Raw genomic sequence first — 21,808 nt, forward strand, 5'->3', positions numbered from 1 at the left:
TACTTCAGTCTAAAAGAAATATCAGTATCGGCTTTGGTCGAACTATCAGGACGGGCAAGCGGCTGCGAAGGAAATGTGAGTGGGAAGAGTGCATGTGTGGAGCAGGCAGGAAAAGTCCTCGGTGTACTTACTTTGATGAGTGCTTAACATTTCTCCATGAAGCAAGGGGATGTAAAGGCAGAGAGGGCAGAGGAAGAGGAAGGCTTGTTGTGGGAGAAACAAGCGGGAGGGGAGGGAGGGGAGGAGGAAAGATAAATGAGCGGGGCTGTGTTAAGGGATTGCAAATTCAAAGTGGTTTGTGAAACGGAGAGGGTTAGACCGAACATCCCTCCTCTTCCTCCTCCTCCTCCTCCTCTCTCTCGCGCACACACACACGCTTTCCCTCACACGCTGCTGCAGTCAACGGCAGTCTAACGCACAGACCTGTGAGCTTAACATTGCTCCCGTCATTTTTCTATTGTTACGCTCTTTTTTCCTCAAGGATCGCCCGATTCCAGCAACACCGATGCGAGTTTTTCCTCTCTTTTTCTTGTGTCTGCTTTGCCTTCCGTGAAATCGACCTTTCTTGAAAACGAGACTTCTTAACCATTAGTCACCATGGATTATTGATACGTAGACAACGGTGCCGTGTTTGTGTATTGCGGTGATCCCATACAACATGTAATGTGCGTTGTAACGAAGGGAGCCATGAGTATGTAGGCGGATGGATGAGGAAGGACAGATAAATGACGAGCTTTACCGGACCTCTCCGTCGGTGCTAGTGTGTTCCTCGTGAGCTCAATCTGGCTTGTTTTTTTAATATTTCATAACGGGGAGAGGGAAGCGATGCTATTGCCATCTGTCTTATCTCAGCAAAAATAAAGTCCTTTCCGAAATCAAATAACCTGGAAGGTGATTATTACCCCCGCCGACTTTGACTTCAGCACCTCGGACAGCGGGAATAACATAAAGATCCTTTTAATTGCAAAATCCGACTAAATACCCACCGCAAATCCAATTAGGACTAATCAGCTCCAACCTGCCTTTATTGTTAATTGACCCAACTTCTCAGCCGTTTATTGATTGCATTAAACGTGTAGGATCGTTTTGCCTGCAAATATCTAGCTCAGGTTACAATAGCTTACCCAGGCACTCATGAAGTCCTATTCAACACGTGTTAAGATAGATAAAAAAAAATACATCTCCAAAATGCTAAAATACTTAAAGCAGAGCAGGGAAACAGCAGCTGAGTGAGATTAATCAGTATTTATGTGTATGGAAACTGTGAGTTAGTTTTGCACCAAATGAGAAGTCTCCCCTTAAAATAAAGGCAGATATCAGATGTGCTTCCATCTCTGAGGACAATTCTGTACAGCTCATGGGAATTCCTTTATCTTGACCCACACACTCCACACTGCAGAAGAAAGTTGAACAGAACTGGAGGAGTAAACTGATCCGGTTCCTCCCAACAACCTCCGAGCTTCCGCTATGGCTTCGCCGGGCCAAAACCTCGGAGGGCTCCGCAGGTCTGGGTCCGGGTCCGCCCTCGGCTATTCTTTGACCTTTGCCCTGACTGTCCTCCTGTCCTGCTCCTGCCCGGCTCTAGGCAAGAAGAAGCTCTACATCGGTGCCCTCTTCCCCATGAGCGGAGGCTGGCCCGGCGGGCAAGCCTGCCTGCCCTCCGCTCAGATGGCCCTGGACCTGGTGAACAAGAGGACCGACATACTGCCGGATTACGAGCTGGAGCTCATACACTACGACAGCATGGTGAGTAGTGCTAACTCACTCTGCAGAGACTGTACAGCTTTTTCTACAGTACAGGCTATTGCAAAAAAACTTTCTCCTTCACTACACTGTATAAGTGGATGAGAATCTGAATCAGTTTTATTGGCCAAGTTTGCACATGCAAGGAATTCAATTTGGTGGACTGCTCTTGTAGGTAAATAACACAACGCAAAATTAGAAAAGTAGTGTATTAAAAATTGTAAAGAGGATGCAATGGATGGAATCAGTGCCATGTTTCTGTGGTCATAACAGTTTTTGCAGCCAACTGTTTTACTGTATCAATTGCTCTATGTTTAAAGCCATCTTTTTATTTTCAGTTGCAGTTTGCCCACCTTTTTAGGCATAAATCTACATGAGGTGAAGGCATGGCATACATCAGCAAAGAACAGTGCTAAACAGTATCAAGCTGATGTAAGTCATACAGAATAAGGGAAAAAAGAGCATCAATTAATGCTTTTCTGGAAATAGAATTGATTTTTATTTATATTGGTGCATTTTTGCCTTATTGGAGGTTGTAGTTAAGCCTCCTTTATAATTGCACAATAGAGTTTAAAAAATGTTAAGCTGTCATAAATCTTTATGAGGTAAAGGTATAATGTACATCATGCTGAATAGTATCAAACTGATGTAAGTCATATGAGGATATGGTATTTTAAGGGGGGAAAAGCTAATTTTTATATGAGTGATGATGACTGCAGGTCCACCTTTTTATTTACCACTACATCACTGGTAATAGATGCAACATTAATTTCTCCAGCATCCACCCTCTTTCACTTGAGTTGCTGTGTCTATATTTCCATGCTGTTATTAAATCTTACACATCTACTGTATGTTATGCCATCATTAGGATAATAGGCAGTCCTCTGTGTATTGTATATTTTAAAATGCAGCATCTGGTCATAAAATGGGTTACGGCCCCAGAGAAATGTTCTACCTACTGTATAGTGGCGTAACAACTGCATCTGTGTGTGTTTGCATAAGGGCCTATGCACAGTGAAATATACTCTGCCTTAAAAGCTTTTGCTGTCTAGTCACCTCATAAACTCTCCTGCTCTTGAATTTCCATTTGCATTGGCTGTCACTCAGCCTGAGCTCATCCAGCCTGGTCCCACCAAATTTTGTGAGTCTTAAATTGTAAGCAAGGGTACGTTTACCTTCGACTTGACCGACCCAGGTTTTCATTTTCAGACCAAAATCATGGTCCTTAATCAAAGTTTTAGCTGTCTAAACCTAACCGTCAGCTTACCGTTTCAAGTGGCGACCACGTGAAAACGGTGTGTACAATTCCTGCTATTGTCACATAATCCTCTCATGGTGGAGGAATATCATTTTCATGTAGTTAGTGTCCACAAAACATAATCTGCGTTTCAGAGTTTGTGCTCATTTCATGACATTTGGTGAGACTGTTGCCTCAATCCTCTCTCTCAGATACAGAACCAGAATGGCTTTTTTTTAGCATGAGTCTACTTGTGTTGCCAAAGTACTCCTGGATTTTAATAAGAATTAATACAAAACATACACAAGTGAAAGCGAGCTTATACATGCATACAGTATTTACAGATTTTTAGCACTAGACCAATCTGAGGGTCAGTTGACAGCTGAATTTTACAATTGAAATATCTAAGATTTCAAAATGTCTCTCCATGACTTCCTAGACCCACTTTCTGTATAAACTAAATCATGCAAGGAAATATAATGGTTATAATGGTTTTACCTTCCTCAATTGATCATCATTGGCATCTTGGACTTATATTAGTTCCCCCCAAATCCACTGATCTTTCTAGTCTTATCAGAATAAAATGAATCAAAAACATTAAATCAGTTCAGGATTTTGTTTGACTGGTCAGTATTCATCTTTGTTACTCTTAGCCTGCAAATTGTGATATACAAGATTTGCAGCAATATTAATAGTCTGACTCTCAACACCTAACACAATTTTCAAATTTTCTTTATCTGTTAGGGCTCGGAAGCCCTCGACTCTATCACTAAACATCTCTGAATGGGACAGATTAAGGGTTTCATCTTCAATCTCACTCTGTTCATGTCTTCCTTGCCATGAATTTTTGTGATTTTTTCAATTGCCAAGTCTCAGATTTAACTCTTTTCCTTACAGTCTTTTACTGAGAGAAGCTATTCTGCTAGATTATAATTTCTCTCCGTCTCTCATTCTGCCTCTTCCCACCTGGGTTTCTCTTCCCCGTGCTCGCACGCTACATACCAACACACACACACACACACACACACAGCATGTAAACAGTTAAATGCACTGTGACTGGCTGATATGTTTTTTAAAAGCGTCGCTCCGATTGGTCGGAGCCACTCTGCATTGGATCCCCACTTCAAAAGGCTGGAGTGGGGGGGGATAAGGGGGTGTCGAGGTTGGCATGACAACAGTAACCAAGACAACTGCGGTTCAAACAAACACAGATTTGGCTCAGAGAAAAAGGCAAGATCATGCACCTACTATCATTGCATAAACAGGAGCAGATGGACGGCGGGCTGATTTAAGCCCGTCCGTGTGAGAAAACCATATTGAGCGCAGTTAGCCAAATGTAAGAAGTGCTGGTCGGAGCAGTCATCTATCACAGACCTTTACACCACTACAGCGCTCTGCCAGGCCAGCTGTAGATCGGAGTAAACACGCTCTGATGGATCCCCCGCTGATTACAATTCAGCACCGCAGACTGCGATGCCGAGAGGCGGAAAAGGCCTGCGTCATCAGGCGGCAAACCAACCAGAAAATTCCTCCGCTGCTCCTCGTACCTTTTTTTTGCCTGAGATCTTCAGGAAAGCTGATTAAATGTCTGTCCGGGCCCCGTGGTGTTTTAAAGTTGAAGACGCGTCCCGGAGGACAGGGTGGGAGGAGGATGGGATGGGGGGTAGGGGGGGTGGGGGTGGGGGGGTCAGATATAGCAGCATTTGAATGCGTTGGACCATGCGGTGATTTCCCCCGAGTGCCTGGGTTAATCAATGAGTCAGCTGCCAGGCACATAGCTCCGGATTACTGTCAGTTTGGCTCACAAACCGATTTATTTGATTCAGGAGCGGAGAGGGCAGCTTTCTCCAAACCTCTCGTTAGCGAGCCTGTTGACTGAGCGTCATTAGGTAAAGGGAAGAGAATTACAGCGGCCTCCTTCATTTCTCACAGCGGGATGAATGGGTTTACCCTCCAAGAGACACCAGATAACCTTCATCATGACTCCCTGACAGCAGAACATAAAGCGGCCCCTTTATTGGCCCGCTTCGCTTTATTGATGGATCGACTTTCCCAACTCCGTCCAAATGGACCGAGCCATTAAGTCTTACTGCACTTTCTCCCCCATTTTTCAAAAACTTTAATTGAGGCTGCACAGAAAATTTATACTGACTAGCTCATTATTCCATTAAAGAAATTTTACTTCATCATTGATTTTACACTAAATACTTACTATTGAATATGAATACATTTTTATCTCATGAAACCTCAAAAGCCTTATTTTTAGGGCTTTAGAACTTTGAATTATAGGCTTTTTTTTTATTATTTGAGGCTATTAACAGCACTCTCTCTAGGTCCCCAGTGCAATTACTTTTCTGTTACTGTAATTATGACTGAAACTCTGAAGTTATCTCAAATGCCACTCATGTTTTGGTTCTATGTGACATTTCAAAAGGCGAGGATATATCTGTTCTCTGTTCGGTAACCTGGGCTTGCAGGCTGCAATTAAAAACAACTAAAGTAGAATTAGCCCATTTTTGCGATTCTGGTATATGTTCTAAAATTGCTCTAAAACTTCCTAGTGTATCTTATGTGCATCTTATGATAAAGTCAGTTCAAGAGGCTATATAGCTGCTCAGAAGCCCTAAAGGCAAAAAAAAAGACAAAATGGATTTAGAAATTCATAGATGTATTGAAAGTAAGACAAAGTTGTTGTCAAAGTTATGAGAGCATTTTCTTATGTCGTAGGAGCGAAACATTATTCATAAAAATATGACAGTAGTTTGTTTGCGCTAACCCCTAAAGTAGAAGCATACGGATGATATAATTAAACCATGGTCCTCATCCATATGTCTAACTATGTGTCCATCTTTACATGTATTTTCTGCATGTGGGGGTTGAATTCAGGCATGGTGGGGCTCAGCTGCTCAGCTCACGGAGCAGAAGGCTGCAGTCCCAGTTTGGTTGTAAGAAAAGGCTGGAACAGTGGCACAGAGGGGGGTCAGAAATCTGCTGACGTCCCCCTTCGGAGTCTGGATCAGCAGCGGCTCTTAAATCCCCGAACACATCAGTCGGAGACAACCAGTACCATGCGCCTGAACCCACAGTGACAGCTCACTCCATTAGTTGGCTGTAGGTGTACACTTATTTCCGTGTTACCCGATGTGTTTTGTTACTGTACTTGTCATCAGAACCCACAATGATGAGGAATTACCTTCAGTCGCTCACCCAGACATGCCTTCGTATGTCATGGAATCACTATGATTTGGTCATGGTACGGGGTGAAGTTCAAGATATTCTATTAAATATAGACCTGAATATACAGTGAGCAAGATTTGGCTCTATTAAGAGAGTTATGGTAGCATTTTAATATAAATAAATCATTACCATATTCATTTTGAGGCATCGGTATAATTACCATAATCAAACAAGACCATCACCTAGAAGATTGGCATCCTCTACCGAACTCTATACTGTATTTTACATTGTGTGCCATCAGGTCGGATTTGGAGGGAAATCTGCTGGATTGCTTTACGGCACAAAACAGGAAGAGGTTCTGTTCTTCCAGAGCAAACAGAGCTAAAGCTTTCAGAGTTTCTGGCAATGGCAGATGGTGGAAGGAGTGAAAGGCCGATCCAACATGTTTACCCTCTTCAGTAAAGTGAAAGAGAAAACTTTGGCCGAAGAGGCAAAGACGGGAAGCAACAGTGTTTATGGGAAAAGTGGTCTTAATTTTGAATAACATGGTATGAGATAGAGGCTACCAGTGGTCTCCACCACGGTCTCATAATTACATAATGGTATCACAATTAATTCTACAGTGAACCATTGATGTTTTAAAAAGCTACACACTGCACCTTTAATGTGTGTGAGGGGGGAGGTGAGCAGTGATAGCCATGCCTGGTCATACACAGATTAGTATGTTGGTGCAGTGAGCAATGCAAACAGCATTTGCATGATTGCTTCATCAGACAAAATCAGGGTCCAACTTCTTGTCAAAGTTTATGTATTTGCCACTCTGGTGTGAACGGTCTGTGTAGAGTGAAATGACATTGATTTAATCTTGTGGTGAAAAAAAAAAAGAAAAAAGAAAATTCCAATCCAACGCTCTTAAACATGTTCTGTTCACATCTCAACAGTCATCCAAATGTGACCCCGTCTCTCTCGACTCAAATGATCAATGATCACTACACCCTCGGCATTATCATTTAAATTGCTTATTGATTTTTCATCGACTATAAGCTGAGAATGGAAACCGAAGAATGCCATTTGTTAGGTGTGGATCAAAGACAATGGGGCATGACTGGTGGGTAAATGTTTTCCCCAGCATCCACGTAGATAAATGTTGTTTCGCCCTCCCTGAAAAGCCTCTCAGGAGCCAGGTTGAGGCGACCTTGGAACGTGCCTCTCCCCCCTCCCCCCCCCCCCCCCTTGCTTCAGCTCTGGTTCATGCTTTGCTACATGTATGCGCACACTAGTGTAAATTGAGTTGCTGACTCCTCCTATCTGGCACAGTGCATTTAACCGTACATATGTTTGTGTGTGCTGTATGTTACGTCCTCTTCTGTCTTCTGTTCCATCTCTCCACCCACTTTCCTCTCTTTCTTTTTCTTTTTTATTCAAACAACTGATAATACATAAACCAAAAACACACAGTCTAACAGATTATAACACCCCGGTCTATTGCTTTCCAAGTGCATCAACAACACCCGGTCAAATAGAATCCCAAGCCATACCTCTGCAAGTCTGAAATTAAAGTCTTAAAAATTGTCTAAAGATGAGGCCTTAAAAGCATTAAAATATCTTACATTTGGTAAATAGAGGTCTTTTTTCATCATGTTGTGCAGGTTTAGGCTGGCTTTGCATGGTGCTACTTGAATGCAACTTCAGTTCTGTGCAACTTATGTTGGAATTCTGTAAATTTTCTAATGAAAATCATGAAATGGGTTTGTATCATATTTGGAATGTTCAGAAAGAGTTTGTTAAGTTATTTTGCAGCCTGCAACTAATTGCACCAAAGTTGCATTGTGTAAAGCCAGCCTTAGGTTTGATTAAGTTTCATTTTGATGCAGCTATAAAATTGGACAGGAGTATTTACAGATTCTTTACATTCAATTCGATGTTTAGTTGAGGTAGAGTTGGAAAGTAAGGAAAATTAAATAAGACAAATGTCATGAATGGTGTAGTTTCACCAAAAGAGGTGAATGTGACTGGCTGTAGTGTTGGTTTTATTTTGTTACCTTGTGTTACATTACTGCATTTCCACATTGGACTTCATGTCCCTAAACAAATTCTTGGTGTCCTTTTTCACAGTTATACTTTCAGATCTGTCTTTAGCCATGTTGTTTTTTAATTGGTGTTAAATCCAGTGCCAGGTAGCATTAAAAAGGTCTTAAGATTTGGCTTTCTGAAACCCATAGAAACCCTGCATATCCCATTTTATTCTTCCAACATTTTCACATACATATTATTTCTGTAAGGTCTCTGGACATAGTGATATTTCTCACAGTGTTTCTTATACTGATATGCCTGCTTTCTTCGTCTCTCCCTGCCCACAGTGTGATCCAGGTGAGGCCACCAAGCTGCTGTATGACCTGCTGTACACCGAGCCCATTAAGATCGTGCTGATGCCTGGCTGCAGCTCGGTGTCCACTCTGGTGGCGGAGGCTGCTCGCATGTGGAACCTCATAGTGGTAGGAGCCTTGCTGTTTACTGTTGGTCTGTATGGATGTTCACTGCATCTTAGTACATGCTTCATTAATGCTGATATTTAAGGTAATGTAGTAAATGTTTTGCTACTCTATATCCAAGTGATACAGCACAATAGTGATTCAACCTATATCCAGTTCATGAAAGCTTTTACATTTGCTCTTTCCAGTTTGTTTGGAATAAACAGAAGAAGAACTGGGTAGTTAGCATGAGCAGTGATAGCCACCATGGCTGAACAGACAAAGAAAAGAGAAAGTCAAACTGCATCAACAGAAAATCCAAGATGTCACAGTACTGGAGACACTGTTTGATTGACAGGTGATCTCTGGGAAGTGCAGTGCAGAAACACCACTGCAATGAGCGCTGAGCAACAAAGATGGAGACAAAATTTAAAAAAAAAACAGTATCTCACGGATTTCTACTATAAGATAAGATGAAACAAATGATTTTCTTTGGGAAAGTGAACACAGAATTGGGCAATTCCTTCACAATACAAGTTATTCCGATATACAGAATATATCGTAAACTTGGAATTATAAGGTTCTCTCTGACTTGTTTTTTTAAAATCAAAATTGAGTTATCCACATATTCATGATCTTTGAATGTTACTTTATGGTTGTAAGGGGTATTTAAAAAAAATAAAGCACATTTTTGATGCTCAATATCTCAGAACTGCACTCCACCCAGATAAAACCTTATAATCCCAAGTTTACGATTTATCTTTTTTTGTTTTTTTAAGAATGAATTTGGATAGGGAGGAGCTGGCGTCAGACAGTGCTAGTTTGCACCAACAGCGAGAGTGAGTCTTCCTCTCCTGGGCATTGTTGGCAATGCTTGAGTGCTTCCCTCAGTCAGACTGCCACCTTGACAAGGAAGCTGCCACCTCTGATCCACTTGGCAGCAGCAGATAAACCTGAAGGGCAGCGGTCCAAGGCCTGTGAACTACAAGCCTAGACTGGCAAACACAAAGTGCAAGGAGAGCAGTGAAGAAGAAACCCTTCAGTGTGGTTGATTTATTCATCCCAGGATATTGGAAATTCATTTAACCCCTTTACCAAAGAGTCCGGGGAGTTACTTTGATTAAAGGTGGCGGCATACTTACAAGAAGTTGAACTCGCCCGTTTGTTTGCGCTCCACACCAGTGGGGGCGCACGAAGATTAAAAAGATAACCAAGGCAAACTGGAAGTAGTGGTGATAACACTCAACGGCTGCGGTGAGAGAGCGACAAAGGCAGCTGAGGGAACATGGGGATTTAGAAACTGTTTGATCGCTCATAAAAGTCCAAATATCCTCTAACAAGCTCAGCAAGCCAAGCCTCCGAACCATTCTTTTTGAAGAGCTGACCGCCAGATGTTCGCACGCTGATGCAAACAAAGGCAATGAATGGGAAAAAGGAAATGGAGATGCTTTTCCGAAGCCAATGGGTTTTTCCACAAATGTGTCATTTTGTTCAAACAAATCTGCCAAAATTTGTTTTTGCAGCAAGTATACCGTAACCTTCAGGTAAAAACATAGGATTGGGAAGATGTTGGTTTTGTTTTTTTCTGGGCATCCCCTTTTTGTATTATTTATTTAACATTTATTTAACCAGGTAAGTCCCGTTGAGTTTAAAAATCTCTTTTTCAAGGGAGACGTGGCCAAGATGACTGCAACACAGAAAATTACAGACAGGACAGCATATCATTTTTTTATGATTGCAATTACGTGTCATGTTTGCTGATATTGTTTGGCTTTGTTAGTTCCCCAATAAATCACACTGGACACCTACTGCCACACTTTGACTCAGAATTTCCCAAGCAGTCAGTTGAAAGCTCAGGCTTTGACCAGAATAATTGCCTCATATGAAGCTTTAAATAGGACTTATTTTCATCTGAAGGGATTTAAGCGAATTGGCACTATCAATTTAAGCCTTCTGATTCAATCTAAAATAACCTGAGATAAGATGTTGCATCCAGTTTTTAAACAAACAGATCAATTACACTTCGGTGTAGCTGTCTTGAAGTCCTGCGTGCGACAGGCTGACATCTCAGAGCTTAGAGCAAAGCATAGCATTAATGTCATTCTCCTCTTTGGGGAATGCTGGTAAAGTGCACTCACACAGAAAAAAAAAAGTTTAGAGACGCCCCGTTCCTTCATTTTTCATGCACACTGCTATTTTTGTGTCAGAAAGAGCTTTTCCACCGGTTCCCACAGTCAGGTTGCGACCCATATTCCTCTGCAGTGGCCTTTGTCATTGTCCACTTCATAACGCACCGCCTAATACTGCAGCTGATCAATGAAAATGGCAAATAACTGAGCAAACCTCATTTAGTGCGATTTGTCTGTAGGATATTGAGCCGAACATTACAGCACCCTAACGTGATTATGGTAATGCTGCTCTCTGATTTATTTTGCTGCTTTCCTCTGCGTCCTCTTTTCTCTCTGCTTTTCTTCTTTTTCCAGGCTATCCGCAGCTCCTTAAAAGTATGAAAAAGGTCTCCAATTATCTAAATTCTAGGCCTTAAAAAGGAGTAACATGTCTTAAATACAGTAAAAAGAGATCTTATTTTTTTTAACATTTAGGTTTAATTTTGATGCAACTTTAAAATTAGACAGATTCTTTACACTGAGTGATATTTAGTTGAGACAGAATTGGAAAGTAAGACAAAGAAAATAAGACAAATCTCATGAATTGTGCAGTTTCACCAAAAAATGTGAATGGTAGCTAGGGCTGCAGCTATCGATTATTTTAGTAATCGAGTATTCTACCGATTATTCCATCGATTAATCGAGTAATCGGATAAGAAATACTTTTGCTTTATTAAAGAGCAATAGTAAATATACAAAAGAGAAAAGCTGTCCGCACGAAGCTGTCCATACGACACTGTGATTTACTGAAAACGAGGTGAAATAATAATTATTATTGATATTTATTACTAGGCCTAAATATCATACAAGTTCATAAGACTGGCTAATGTACATTTATTTGCTATGTTGAAGGGTTGCCCTACACCTGCTGACCCTACTCACTGCAATCAAACTAAACTGAATATACCTGCTGTATTGGACTGGTGCATTTTAGGCTCCAATTGCTACTTACACCACCTGATATTTTGCTTTCTGGGGTATTTTATGCATCACTGTGAGGGGAGTAGGTGTGTGTGTGTGTGTGTGTGTGTGTGTGTGTGTGTGTGTGTGTGTGTGACTATCATAATAATAACATGAATGAAGCTCAGGCTTTCACAAATTGACTGCAGCATTTTATTTTCTGTGGTTATTTTCTTGAGCAAAACTTAGCTAACTTAGGGACATCATAACTAGCCACCATATTGATTTACGTTCTTAACTAGCCATTACATATAGCCATAATTAACGTGCATTCTTTACTAGCCTTCATCTCATCCCGTTTTAATATTAAGTGCTGACTCCGCCCACCCGGCCAGTTTCGGCGTACGCCGGTAGCAATTACAAGTGGACCCTATCCTACAGTCCCTGCTCTCAGCGGAGGGAGGGAGCTACGCTGTGTGTGGGAAGCGCTGTGACCGTCAGACCTCTCTGGATTAGACAAGCAAGTAGAGAAAACCGGCATCAGCCGAACCAATTTATTGCCAAATGCTTTGGGATTCAACACATTAACATTGCTTCCCATGGTCAGAAAAAGTCGGCAGATTTGTCGCTAGTCGCTTTTGAGAAATAAAGTCGCCAGGGGGGTCTGAAAAGTCGCTAAGTCTAGCGACAAAGTCGCCAAGTTGGCAACACTGGATCCGAAACTTTGGACACTTTCTGTCGTTTTCTCTGGCCTGTCTCTTCTCTTCGCCCCTCGCTATTTTCTCTCTCTTTCTCCAGCGCGTTGTGCAACAGTAATAATCATCCGTGCGAAACACTGAGTGTGTATATAGTTATATGGATTAAACGAAGCTTCGATGCAAAGAATTTGCATCGATGATTTTTAGTAATCGAGTTACTCGAGTTTCTCGAGGAATCGTTTCAGCCCTAATGGTAGCGTTGGTTTTATTATTGGTCACAGTTAGTTTGACCCGCATGCATGTCCACTCTTAGATACAGAGCAGGGTTAATACAACATGACAAACATGTTGGACATCTGGTCCCTAAACTTAGATTTCCTGGTCTAGTTTCATTCAACTTTCATTAGCTAGGTTCAATGAGAAACATGCTGGTTTTTGCCTGCTTTTTGTCTCTTAATTTTGGTTGTTAAATTGGTCTCAAATCCAATTCCAGGTCACATTAAAAGTTTTCTTCTCTATGTTTCCCTTTTTCTTCCTTATTTCTACTCTCTGTTCTCCATTTCTAGCTTCTTCTTTTTACTGTTTTTGTCTTCTGCTTCTATTTTCTTGTTGCAGAAGATCAGATTATTAGGATGACAGCAGGTTTAAAATAGTTTTCGCTATCTTCGTCTCTCTTAGTTGTCTTATGGCTCCAGCTCTCCGGCTCTGTCCAACCGCCAGCGTTTCCCCACCTTCTTCCGGACTCATCCGTCCGCCACGCTGCACAACCCCACTCGTGTCCAGCTCTTCCAGAAGTGGAAATGGACCAAGATCGCCACCATCCAGCAGACGACAGAAGTTTTTACATCAGTGAGTGGCAGAAAATGTCTTCATAGTCCAGGTCAAATGTACATGAATCCTTCAAAATTTGTATACATGTTCAGAATTGGAGCTGTCACAAAAATGGCACCTATCAGCTGCGGTGCTCATTTTTCTTTCCTCCGTTAAACTCCATACTTCTTTACACAGTATAAGTCAATTACCCGATGACGTCATTGTATTCGTTGGCCATCAAAGCATAGGTGTAGACATATTTTTTCTATCCCATCACGATCAGTTACACAGATAGACAGGAAAATCCATTTGCTGGTATGTTCAGACATTGGACTGTACTTGTATACCAATTTTTGTTGCTTTTACACAGGTCTGAAGGATTTGGAAGGATTTGCTTGTTTCACCTGGACTGTCATGTCATGTCTGCCCCGAGGCCTCTGTGGGTTTTTGCAGTCTGTGTGCTGATTTCCCTTCCACAGCACCTTCCCCATGTTGCCGCCATGTCACCAACATAGAGAGAGAAAGAGAGAGAGAGAGAGAGAAAAAAAGATGACTGATGAAATTGATTCTCATTTCTCATTTCCCCTTTTCTCTCCCCCCCTCCCTTATCGCCCCCATCTTCCATCACACCTTTCTCTTCCCTTGATTGGTTTCTCTCTCACGTTGTCTTGTCATCTGCCGCTTTATCTGTTTGTGTGCCCCCTCCCTTGTTCTCTTGTCTGTTTTTGCCATATTTCCTACCCACCCACCATCATCTTTCTCGACCACCAACTAATCCCCCCCCCCCCCCCCTCACGCCTTTGCTCCTACTTGAATTGCTGTTTACTGCTCTTCAAATTTCTTTTCACTACCTATCAAATATGACTCAGCGCATCCCATTATGGGCCTAGATTTCTCTCGCTCGTATTTTCATTACCACTTCTCTCAAACACACACACACACACACACACACCCCTCCTCCCTCCTCCCCCTCCCTCTCCATCATGCCGTCACATCCTTTCATCTTCTTCATCCCCATGCCTGTGTCTCTCTCTCTCTCTGTTTGACAGACTCTGGATGATCTGGAGGAGCGGGTGAAGGAGGCAGGGATTGAGATCAGCGTTCGTCAGAGCTTCCTCACCGACCCTGCTGTGGCTGTCAAAAACCTCAAGGTGCCTCAACTTCCTTACCCAATCCCCTAACCCCCCTCCTACCCCCTCCCCCCTGAACTACTGGGTGATTGAACACAGATCAATCAGGCCTTATCTGGCCAATTCCCCCCCCCAGAGAGCTGCTACATGCGCCATTTTTGGGGCAGCGATTAGAGCCCAGAGATTAGAGAAGCAAGCTTGTGCCAGGAAGGTCACCGGTCTGAATCCCCAGGACCAGCTGGAAAAATGTAGGTGGGGAAAGAGAATGAGTAACACTCTATTCAATGTCGCGGGAAACATTCGTATTCAGTAATATTGAATATTGGCTCAAGCCTAATTCTTAGCAAAAATAAGCAGTGGTCAGAGGCTCCAAACATAATCGCCAGCACAAAAACACAGGCAGGCATGTGCTTGAGATCTAAGCCTTTATTTTAGGAGAGTGGAGTTAATTAGGGCAGAGGGCTGAGACTGAACCTCCTTTACCTCCTTTACCTCCTTTCCTTTCCTGCCTCTGTCATTCCCCTCCCTCCCTCCTCTCCCTCCTCCACCTGTCTCAGCCTGGCTCGCTCCCTGCCTGGCGCCTACTTTAGCATAACCTTGCCTAGCACGCCGGCCTAGTTTTGGTGCACAAGATTAATTGGCCATTGCAGAAGAAACCATGGTAACAGCATGAAGGTAGCCCAGCAGATAGGAAAGTCTACCGCTGTGTGGTGCAGAGCTGGGAGGAGGACTGGCCCCATGTTCCCTACCCACACTGCAGGGCCTTTAACTTCTGCTTTTTGTCTCCATCCTCCCTGTGTGACTCTTTGTCCTTTTCTTTCTAAATCTCAAGCGTCAAGACGCCAGAATCATTGTGGGCCTCTTCTATGAGACGGAAGCCAGGAAGGTTTTCTGCGAGGTAATCTGTTCTCCTGTTCTTATATTGTGACAGACTGTGCAGACGTTGGTTAAAAATGTGAAAGGCAAATATCACAATGTGTCTGTGCACAAGAGTGTTTTTTAAAAAGTTAGATTTTGGGCTTCAATGCTCTCAAATCCATTGTTTTGTGTACCCCCAGAATGAAATCGGGAGGGGGTCTATGGATCGGTCTCCATCCAGCTGCTCATTCATTCATTAGTTTGTTTGTTCATTCATTCATCTCTCCATCCATCACGTGATAACTCCAACGCTGTTGACAAACTTGATGAAACTTGGGGGAATGATGCATCTCACCACTGCGCTACATAATTTTGAAAATTGCACTGCTTGGCCCAAAGGAGGCGCTACAATGTTCAAGCGTTAAACTTTGGGGAATGATGCATCTCACCACTGTGTTTCAGCATTTTCAAAATGACACTGATTGGCTGAAGGGGGTGCTGAAATTCAAAACAATGTGACATATTTAACATATTTGTTAATGACTGGCCAAGAGGGGGACGGTATCATTTGTGGGTGGCAACATGCTTACTGTTGCCATTTTTTCTAAATTTTATCATTTTATCTTAACTTTATTTGTTTTTGGAAATCTGTAAAGCGCTTTGCATTGCATTTTTAATGTATGAAATGTCCTATATAAATGAATTTGATTTGGTTTGATTTGATTTATACTTTTCCTCAAATATTTATCTCTCTCTTACACACACACACACACACACACACACACACACACTAATGTGTTCTTACGCACATAGCTGTTCACTCATCACTTTTCCTCTCCTTTCACTCCACTGCTCCTTTGTCCCTCTCCAGGTTTACAAGGAGAAGCTGTATGGGAAGAAGTACGTGTGGTTCCTCATTGGTTGGTATGCGGACAACTGGTTTAAGATCAAGGACCCATCTATCAACTGCACAGTGGAGCAGATGACGGAGGCTGTGGAGGGTCACGTCACCACAGAGATAGTCATGCTCAACCCGGAGACGGTGCGAGGAGCCTCCAACCTTGTAAGACATTCATCATCCTGTATTATGGCTTATCAGTAAAACAGAAACATCTGCTGCTGTGCATTTTATTCCAAAGGGTGTCATATAGCCACTGTGCATTTATGATAAATGCTCCATAATGCCGAGTATTACAATGATATACATGTAGATATTCATAGCAAGATTTAATGTGGGTGATATACTGTATCTACAGTGGGTGGACAGAATAACAGAAACACCACATGGAAAAGGTCTTTAACCTTGAAGTTACTTAATCACAATTACATAGGCAGCTACACAGATGAGTCATATGTGCCATTTAGCAGTAGGGGAGAACAGGGTAAAATGCCACTTTTTCCATTTTGTTCTACTGCAGCAAAATAAGTGTGTAGTTAAGCAACAATTGCCATATGTACTTAAGATTGTTGGGCATCCGTGGAAATGAAAATATTTTCTGTAGCTAATACAGTTTTAGAAGTATGACTCATTTAAAAAAGTAGCTTTTTTGGCTCAACTTGCCTCAGGGCTAGTGGCACATTTGACCCCACAACCACCATTTTGACAAAACTGCTTCACACAGCTGTGTATGACCTCAAGTGTATGACTCGTATAATTCCTTATACAGAAATTAACTAATATGTAATAAAGTCTGAAACATATCTTCTGCGACTTCTGTTTAGATACAAGAATCATGACATCTTTACCATGATGAAATCACCTAACGTGTCAAAAATCACTCTTTTTGACCTGGCTCTCTTACCAGTTTCTCCATGTGCTCTCCTCCGTCACAGATTCAGGGAAATGAATTATTCTTCCCAAATCTACGATCACATGATTAATTTAGTATGTGGCTGCTTACAGTAGATATAAAGGGATGGCTCATCTTGCCCACAGGCTCAGCTTACCACTTTACCCTACAGACCCCTACAGTATGTCAGCTTTGAGAGACATCTGACAATCACCACTTTTATATGTGGGTTTTCAAAGCAACATGAAGCAACTAACACAGTTCCAAAGAGGACGAATAGTCGGTGCCTGGATTGCAGGAGCATTGGTCACAAGAATGGTTTCATGAAGAGCAGGATGAAGTCACACTCCTTCCGTCTCCAGCAGATCTAAATATCATTGAACCTTTATAGGAAATATATTTCTTTTTCCTTCATCCCTCAAAGAACTGGAGGGGTCCATTATTCCACTACACGTAGTTCAGGATGCAGGATGACAGCAGGACAAGGAGGACTGAAGCTGTTCTGAAGGCAAAGGGTGGCCTATTCCCTATTAGATACTTGACATTCACATATTGTTAGGTCTTTCCGTTATTTTGTCAAATCCCTGTATATCAAATCTTCATTTGACCTGACTTGGATTGCTGTCACTTGAAAGCGGTACACGGTGGAAAAGCCTGGTGCTTTGTTGCACAGCGGCTCGCTGTTGTTTCTAAATCCTGGTGCACAGTTGGATTTCCAAGATACTGCTCTGTATGCCGCTGAAACTAAAACTCCATGAAACTGGCAGGGTAGACTTTTGTTAACGTTCAGGGCACGTCATCCCGTGGCCCTGTTGTCTAGAAGTTCTGTTTGAGCGAACAGAGCAGCACTTGAGATGCAGGAATGGCCTCTTATTGATTAAAGCACGGTCAAGAGACAGTGCCTGTGTGAAGCAGGGACCTCTCTCAGGAAAAGAAGTAGGTTGCTCTCGCTCTCTTTCTCTTCATCTCCCTTTCTAAGAATACACCAATCAGGGTTTTTTTTTAGGTCTGATTGCGATTTTGTGTGCAATTTTCTAACAGTGTGATGGCCTGATCACCAATCTGATCGCTGACTAAAATAATGAATTTTACCCAGACTTTCTAACCATGACAGATCATGTGAAAGTACACAGCAAGCATAACCAGTAAAATTTAAATATTGTTTAACAAATTGTTCTTATGTTTGTATGACATTGCTGCCCTAATAAATCATATTTTTTATTCTGTCCAATACATTCAACTGTTTCTAATCATACATGCTATGAAATTCGTAACCAAACACCAGAAATGAATATATGTGAGCTGTCAGTGTTTATTAAAGGGGCATTAAGTAATCTAAGACTTTATCAACCCCTATCAGTGACCAAGGAAGTGCAATAATATCGACAGGTCTCTGGCACAGCTTACAGTGGCCTGTAATTGACATACTGTATATAATGAAGTCATTTTCACAACAGAGAGGAGTAAGCCAGCTAATTACAGTAGAGATCCAACCAAAGCGTCTAGTGAAGAGGTAATATATCACCATGCTAAATACTGGAATAATACTACTGCTTTGGCATTGACTTTTTTGGCTTGAGAACGAGGCTTTTAAGCCTTCGTAGCTGAAATGTCTTGCAATGCCGGTCGCTCGCTCAATCAAACACAAATCAGTCAAAACGCTCTGTTCAGAAAGGAGAGGAATCAAATGACCAAGTCTCTCTCTGAAATTAAAAACAGCATTGCCACTTAAAGAACGGATGGGCCGGTAACACTTTACATTGAGTGTTAATTAACTAATGCATTTACTAACATGAATTAAACATGAGTAACAACATTAACAACAATTAGTTAATGTTAAATGCATTGTTAATAATGTTAACTAATGTGTTAACTAACATGAATTAAACATGAATAACTGTCACGGTGAGGTGTGGTGAGGACCCAAATGCAGGACAGCGAGGCAGGTAGTGATCAAACCCCAAGACTGGGTGTTTAATATAGCGGGTGCAGGAAACAACAGCTAAACAGAGACGGGAGCTCTTAACAGACACGTAACAGAAAATAATGAACCGACCAAGACTGACTGGGGAACAAGACTAATATACACATGGGGAGGTGATTACAAATCAGACACAGCTGGGGCAGACAGGTACACGTAGAACTAAAATAACTAGACAGGGAAACAATACACAAAGAAATACAAAACCTAGACAATGAACAAAGGGACTGAAAGTCACAACCGTGACAATAACAACATGAACAATGATTAGTTAATGTTAAATGCATCGTTAATAATGTTAACTAATGTGTTTACTAACATGAATTAAACATGAATAACAACATGAACGATTAGTTAATGTTAAATGTATCGTTAATAATGTTAACTAATGTCTTTACTAACATGAATTAAGCATGAACAGTGACATAAAGATGAGTTCATATTAAATGCACAATAAACAGCTGCATTAAGTAATGTTGTTATACATGTTTGTTAATGCTAATGTATTGTCTAAATTGAAAACCTAACTCTTCATGTATTACTTATACATATCCTGGCATTAGTTAATGAACACTTAATGTAATGTAATGTTACTGTCAAATGCAAATGAGCATAAATAATCAATGTAGGTCTATACTATGATCTGGCAGTTCACTAATGATCTATTTAGAACATCTATTATGATTGGTGGCTGATTACTGGGTACATACCTTGTTTCTCCCCCCCTCCTCCCCCTCCTCCGGCCTCTTATGGGTGGCGGTGTTGCTGCTGGCTGCACAGCTGGGCGCAGCAGGTTGACATCCTGTCTCTAATGGCATGGCTCTGTCAGCAACAGGAACCAGCGTGAATATCTAAAAACCCTCTTCCCGTCCTCTGAACCTCTGCATGCTGCCTCCACCCCCTGCCCTCTCTCTTGGCCCGGGAATTATCTGGGATGTCTTGGGTGGCTTCCAGACACTTCTACAGTTTTTTTTATATCCCTGATAGAATAAAAACACATTGGTCAGGCCAATCTCCAATAAAACCCCCCTGTAAACTGGCTCAGTACGGTCACCATCTGCCCTCACTTGGTTGATATGCAGTTCTTGAAAGCACTGAAGATTTTTCACAGAGCTATTCACTGTTATTAGCATGGTGAGATATAGCCTGTACACATCTGCTGTGACCGGACCAGTTTTTCTCCAAACGCACCTGTGTGGGGCACATACCTGTAGGTTGGCAATGTGGTGTTTAATCAGTAGGACACTGATATAAAATGGTGAAAACCATTTTCCATCTGGCTTGGTAATAAATGATGACAGTCAGATGAGAGTTTTTAATAGCTCCCCATAATTAATGGTGAGGAGGTTTTCAAAGACTGTGCCACTTGAGACTGTCTGAAACAAAGGTGCTAATTGTCATCACTTCAGGCTTGGGTGTCGGAGGAGCTGGCAGGCTGGGAATAGCGGCGGTTTCACCTGATATGTGTAATGCATTTGCTTTAAGGGAAGCCATAAGGTTTAATGGAAGCAGGAGGAGGAGATGACGAAGGGTGCGATCACACCTACAGTTTGTTTTCTTTGGTCTGAACCAGAGTGGAAAAGTTAACTTTCTTGCATTTTTGTATTTGGTTTGTTTAGGTTCACATTGCTCAGTTACAGGTGAACCAGGGCTTATAAACAAAAGCCACATGGACCCACATGGCTCTTTCCCATAACTGACCTTCTCTGGTGTTTGTACCAGTTAAGAACACATGAAGAAATAGCTGAATATGAGCATCAGTCCAGACTGCGGTTTCCATCGCTTCATTTTGTTATGCTGGCTATCAGATGCCTACATCGTATACCCATAAACCCTTGCCTTTTGGGGTTGTGTCCTATAGTTGGTTCAGGTTAAATTCTCACTCCTAACAAACCACATCCCAAGAAGAGGATTGAGACCCACATTTCTCACACTGTCTCTGTGTCGTTATTTGGTGCCGTTGTTCTCACACTGTCTTTCTGTCTCAGTAAGTTCTGCTGCTACTGATACTACTGCTGCTTTGCCAACCTTTTGCACATTTTCATTCATACATTTCTACTTAATATGTCAGTGTTGGAATTGATGGTTGAGTATGTTTATATAACCTCCCCATTTATACTTATTTATTTTTATTTATATCTATTCTTCTGTGATGTAGCAGCAAATAGTAACAGGATATGACCAAATTCCCCCATGCAGATCAATAAAGTTTCATCTAATTTATTCTAATGCTCATTTACTCACTCTGTCACCACCACCATTTCTCCCCCCCCCCCTGTGCCTCCCCAGACCTCCCAGGAGTTTCTGGCCCAGCTGATGTCTAAGCTCGGGGGTAAAAACCCAGAGGAGACCGGGGGCTTCCAGGAGGCGCCGCTGGCCTATGACGCCGTGTGGGCTCTGGCCCTGGCCCTCAACAAGACCGTCGGGCCCCTCAAGGCCAAGGGTCGCCGGCTGGAAGACTTTAACTACAACAACCGAGATATCACTGCCGAGATCTACCGCGCTCTCAACACCAGCTCCTTCGAAGGAGTCTCTGTGAGTACAAAACCCTGGAGGAGAAAGAGCGAGGGAGGGAGGGAGGCGGTGAGAGGCAGAAAGTGAGAAAGGGTTGAGAGAAGAGTGGTGTCAGACTGTGAGATGAGAGAGAGATAAACTGTGTGAAAGAGAGAGATCTTAAAACATTCAAATACTGCCTTTTTTCTTTCAGGGTCACGTTGTATTTGACGCCCAAGGTTCTCGAATGGCCTGGACTCTCATTGAACAGCTTCAAGGTGCGTTACAGCACACTTTCCTGCTTTAAAAATGGAATTAATTTGAATCACTAGTATATCACATACAATGT

At 42.1% G+C, this 21,808-nt stretch overlaps 1 protein-coding gene across 1 annotated transcript in view; it reads left to right on the forward strand.

The window, feature by feature from the left end:
* The first annotated feature begins 1,605 nt into the window (after window positions 1–1,605).
* The window catches only part of gabbr1b (gamma-aminobutyric acid (GABA) B receptor, 1b), a 48,588-nt gene continuing 28,385 nt past the window's right edge, over window positions 1,606–21,808 (forward strand). The window contains exons 1-8 of the mRNA XM_071919138.1: window positions 1,606–1,746; window positions 8,518–8,652; window positions 13,073–13,243; window positions 14,257–14,358; window positions 15,170–15,235; window positions 16,067–16,258; window positions 21,256–21,501; window positions 21,674–21,737. Of these exons, the coding sequence (XP_071775239.1) occupies window positions 1,621–1,746; window positions 8,518–8,652; window positions 13,073–13,243; window positions 14,257–14,358; window positions 15,170–15,235; window positions 16,067–16,258; window positions 21,256–21,501; window positions 21,674–21,737 (1,102 nt within the window). The 5' untranslated portion in view covers window positions 1,606–1,620. The remainder of the gene's footprint in view (window positions 1,747–8,517; window positions 8,653–13,072; window positions 13,244–14,256; window positions 14,359–15,169; window positions 15,236–16,066; window positions 16,259–21,255; window positions 21,502–21,673; window positions 21,738–21,808) is intronic.

Source organism: Centroberyx gerrardi, chromosome 19 (assembly GCF_048128805.1).
Source record: "Centroberyx gerrardi isolate f3 chromosome 19, fCenGer3.hap1.cur.20231027, whole genome shotgun sequence".
Classification (NCBI taxonomy): Eukaryota; Metazoa; Chordata; class Actinopteri; order Beryciformes; family Berycidae; genus Centroberyx; species Centroberyx gerrardi.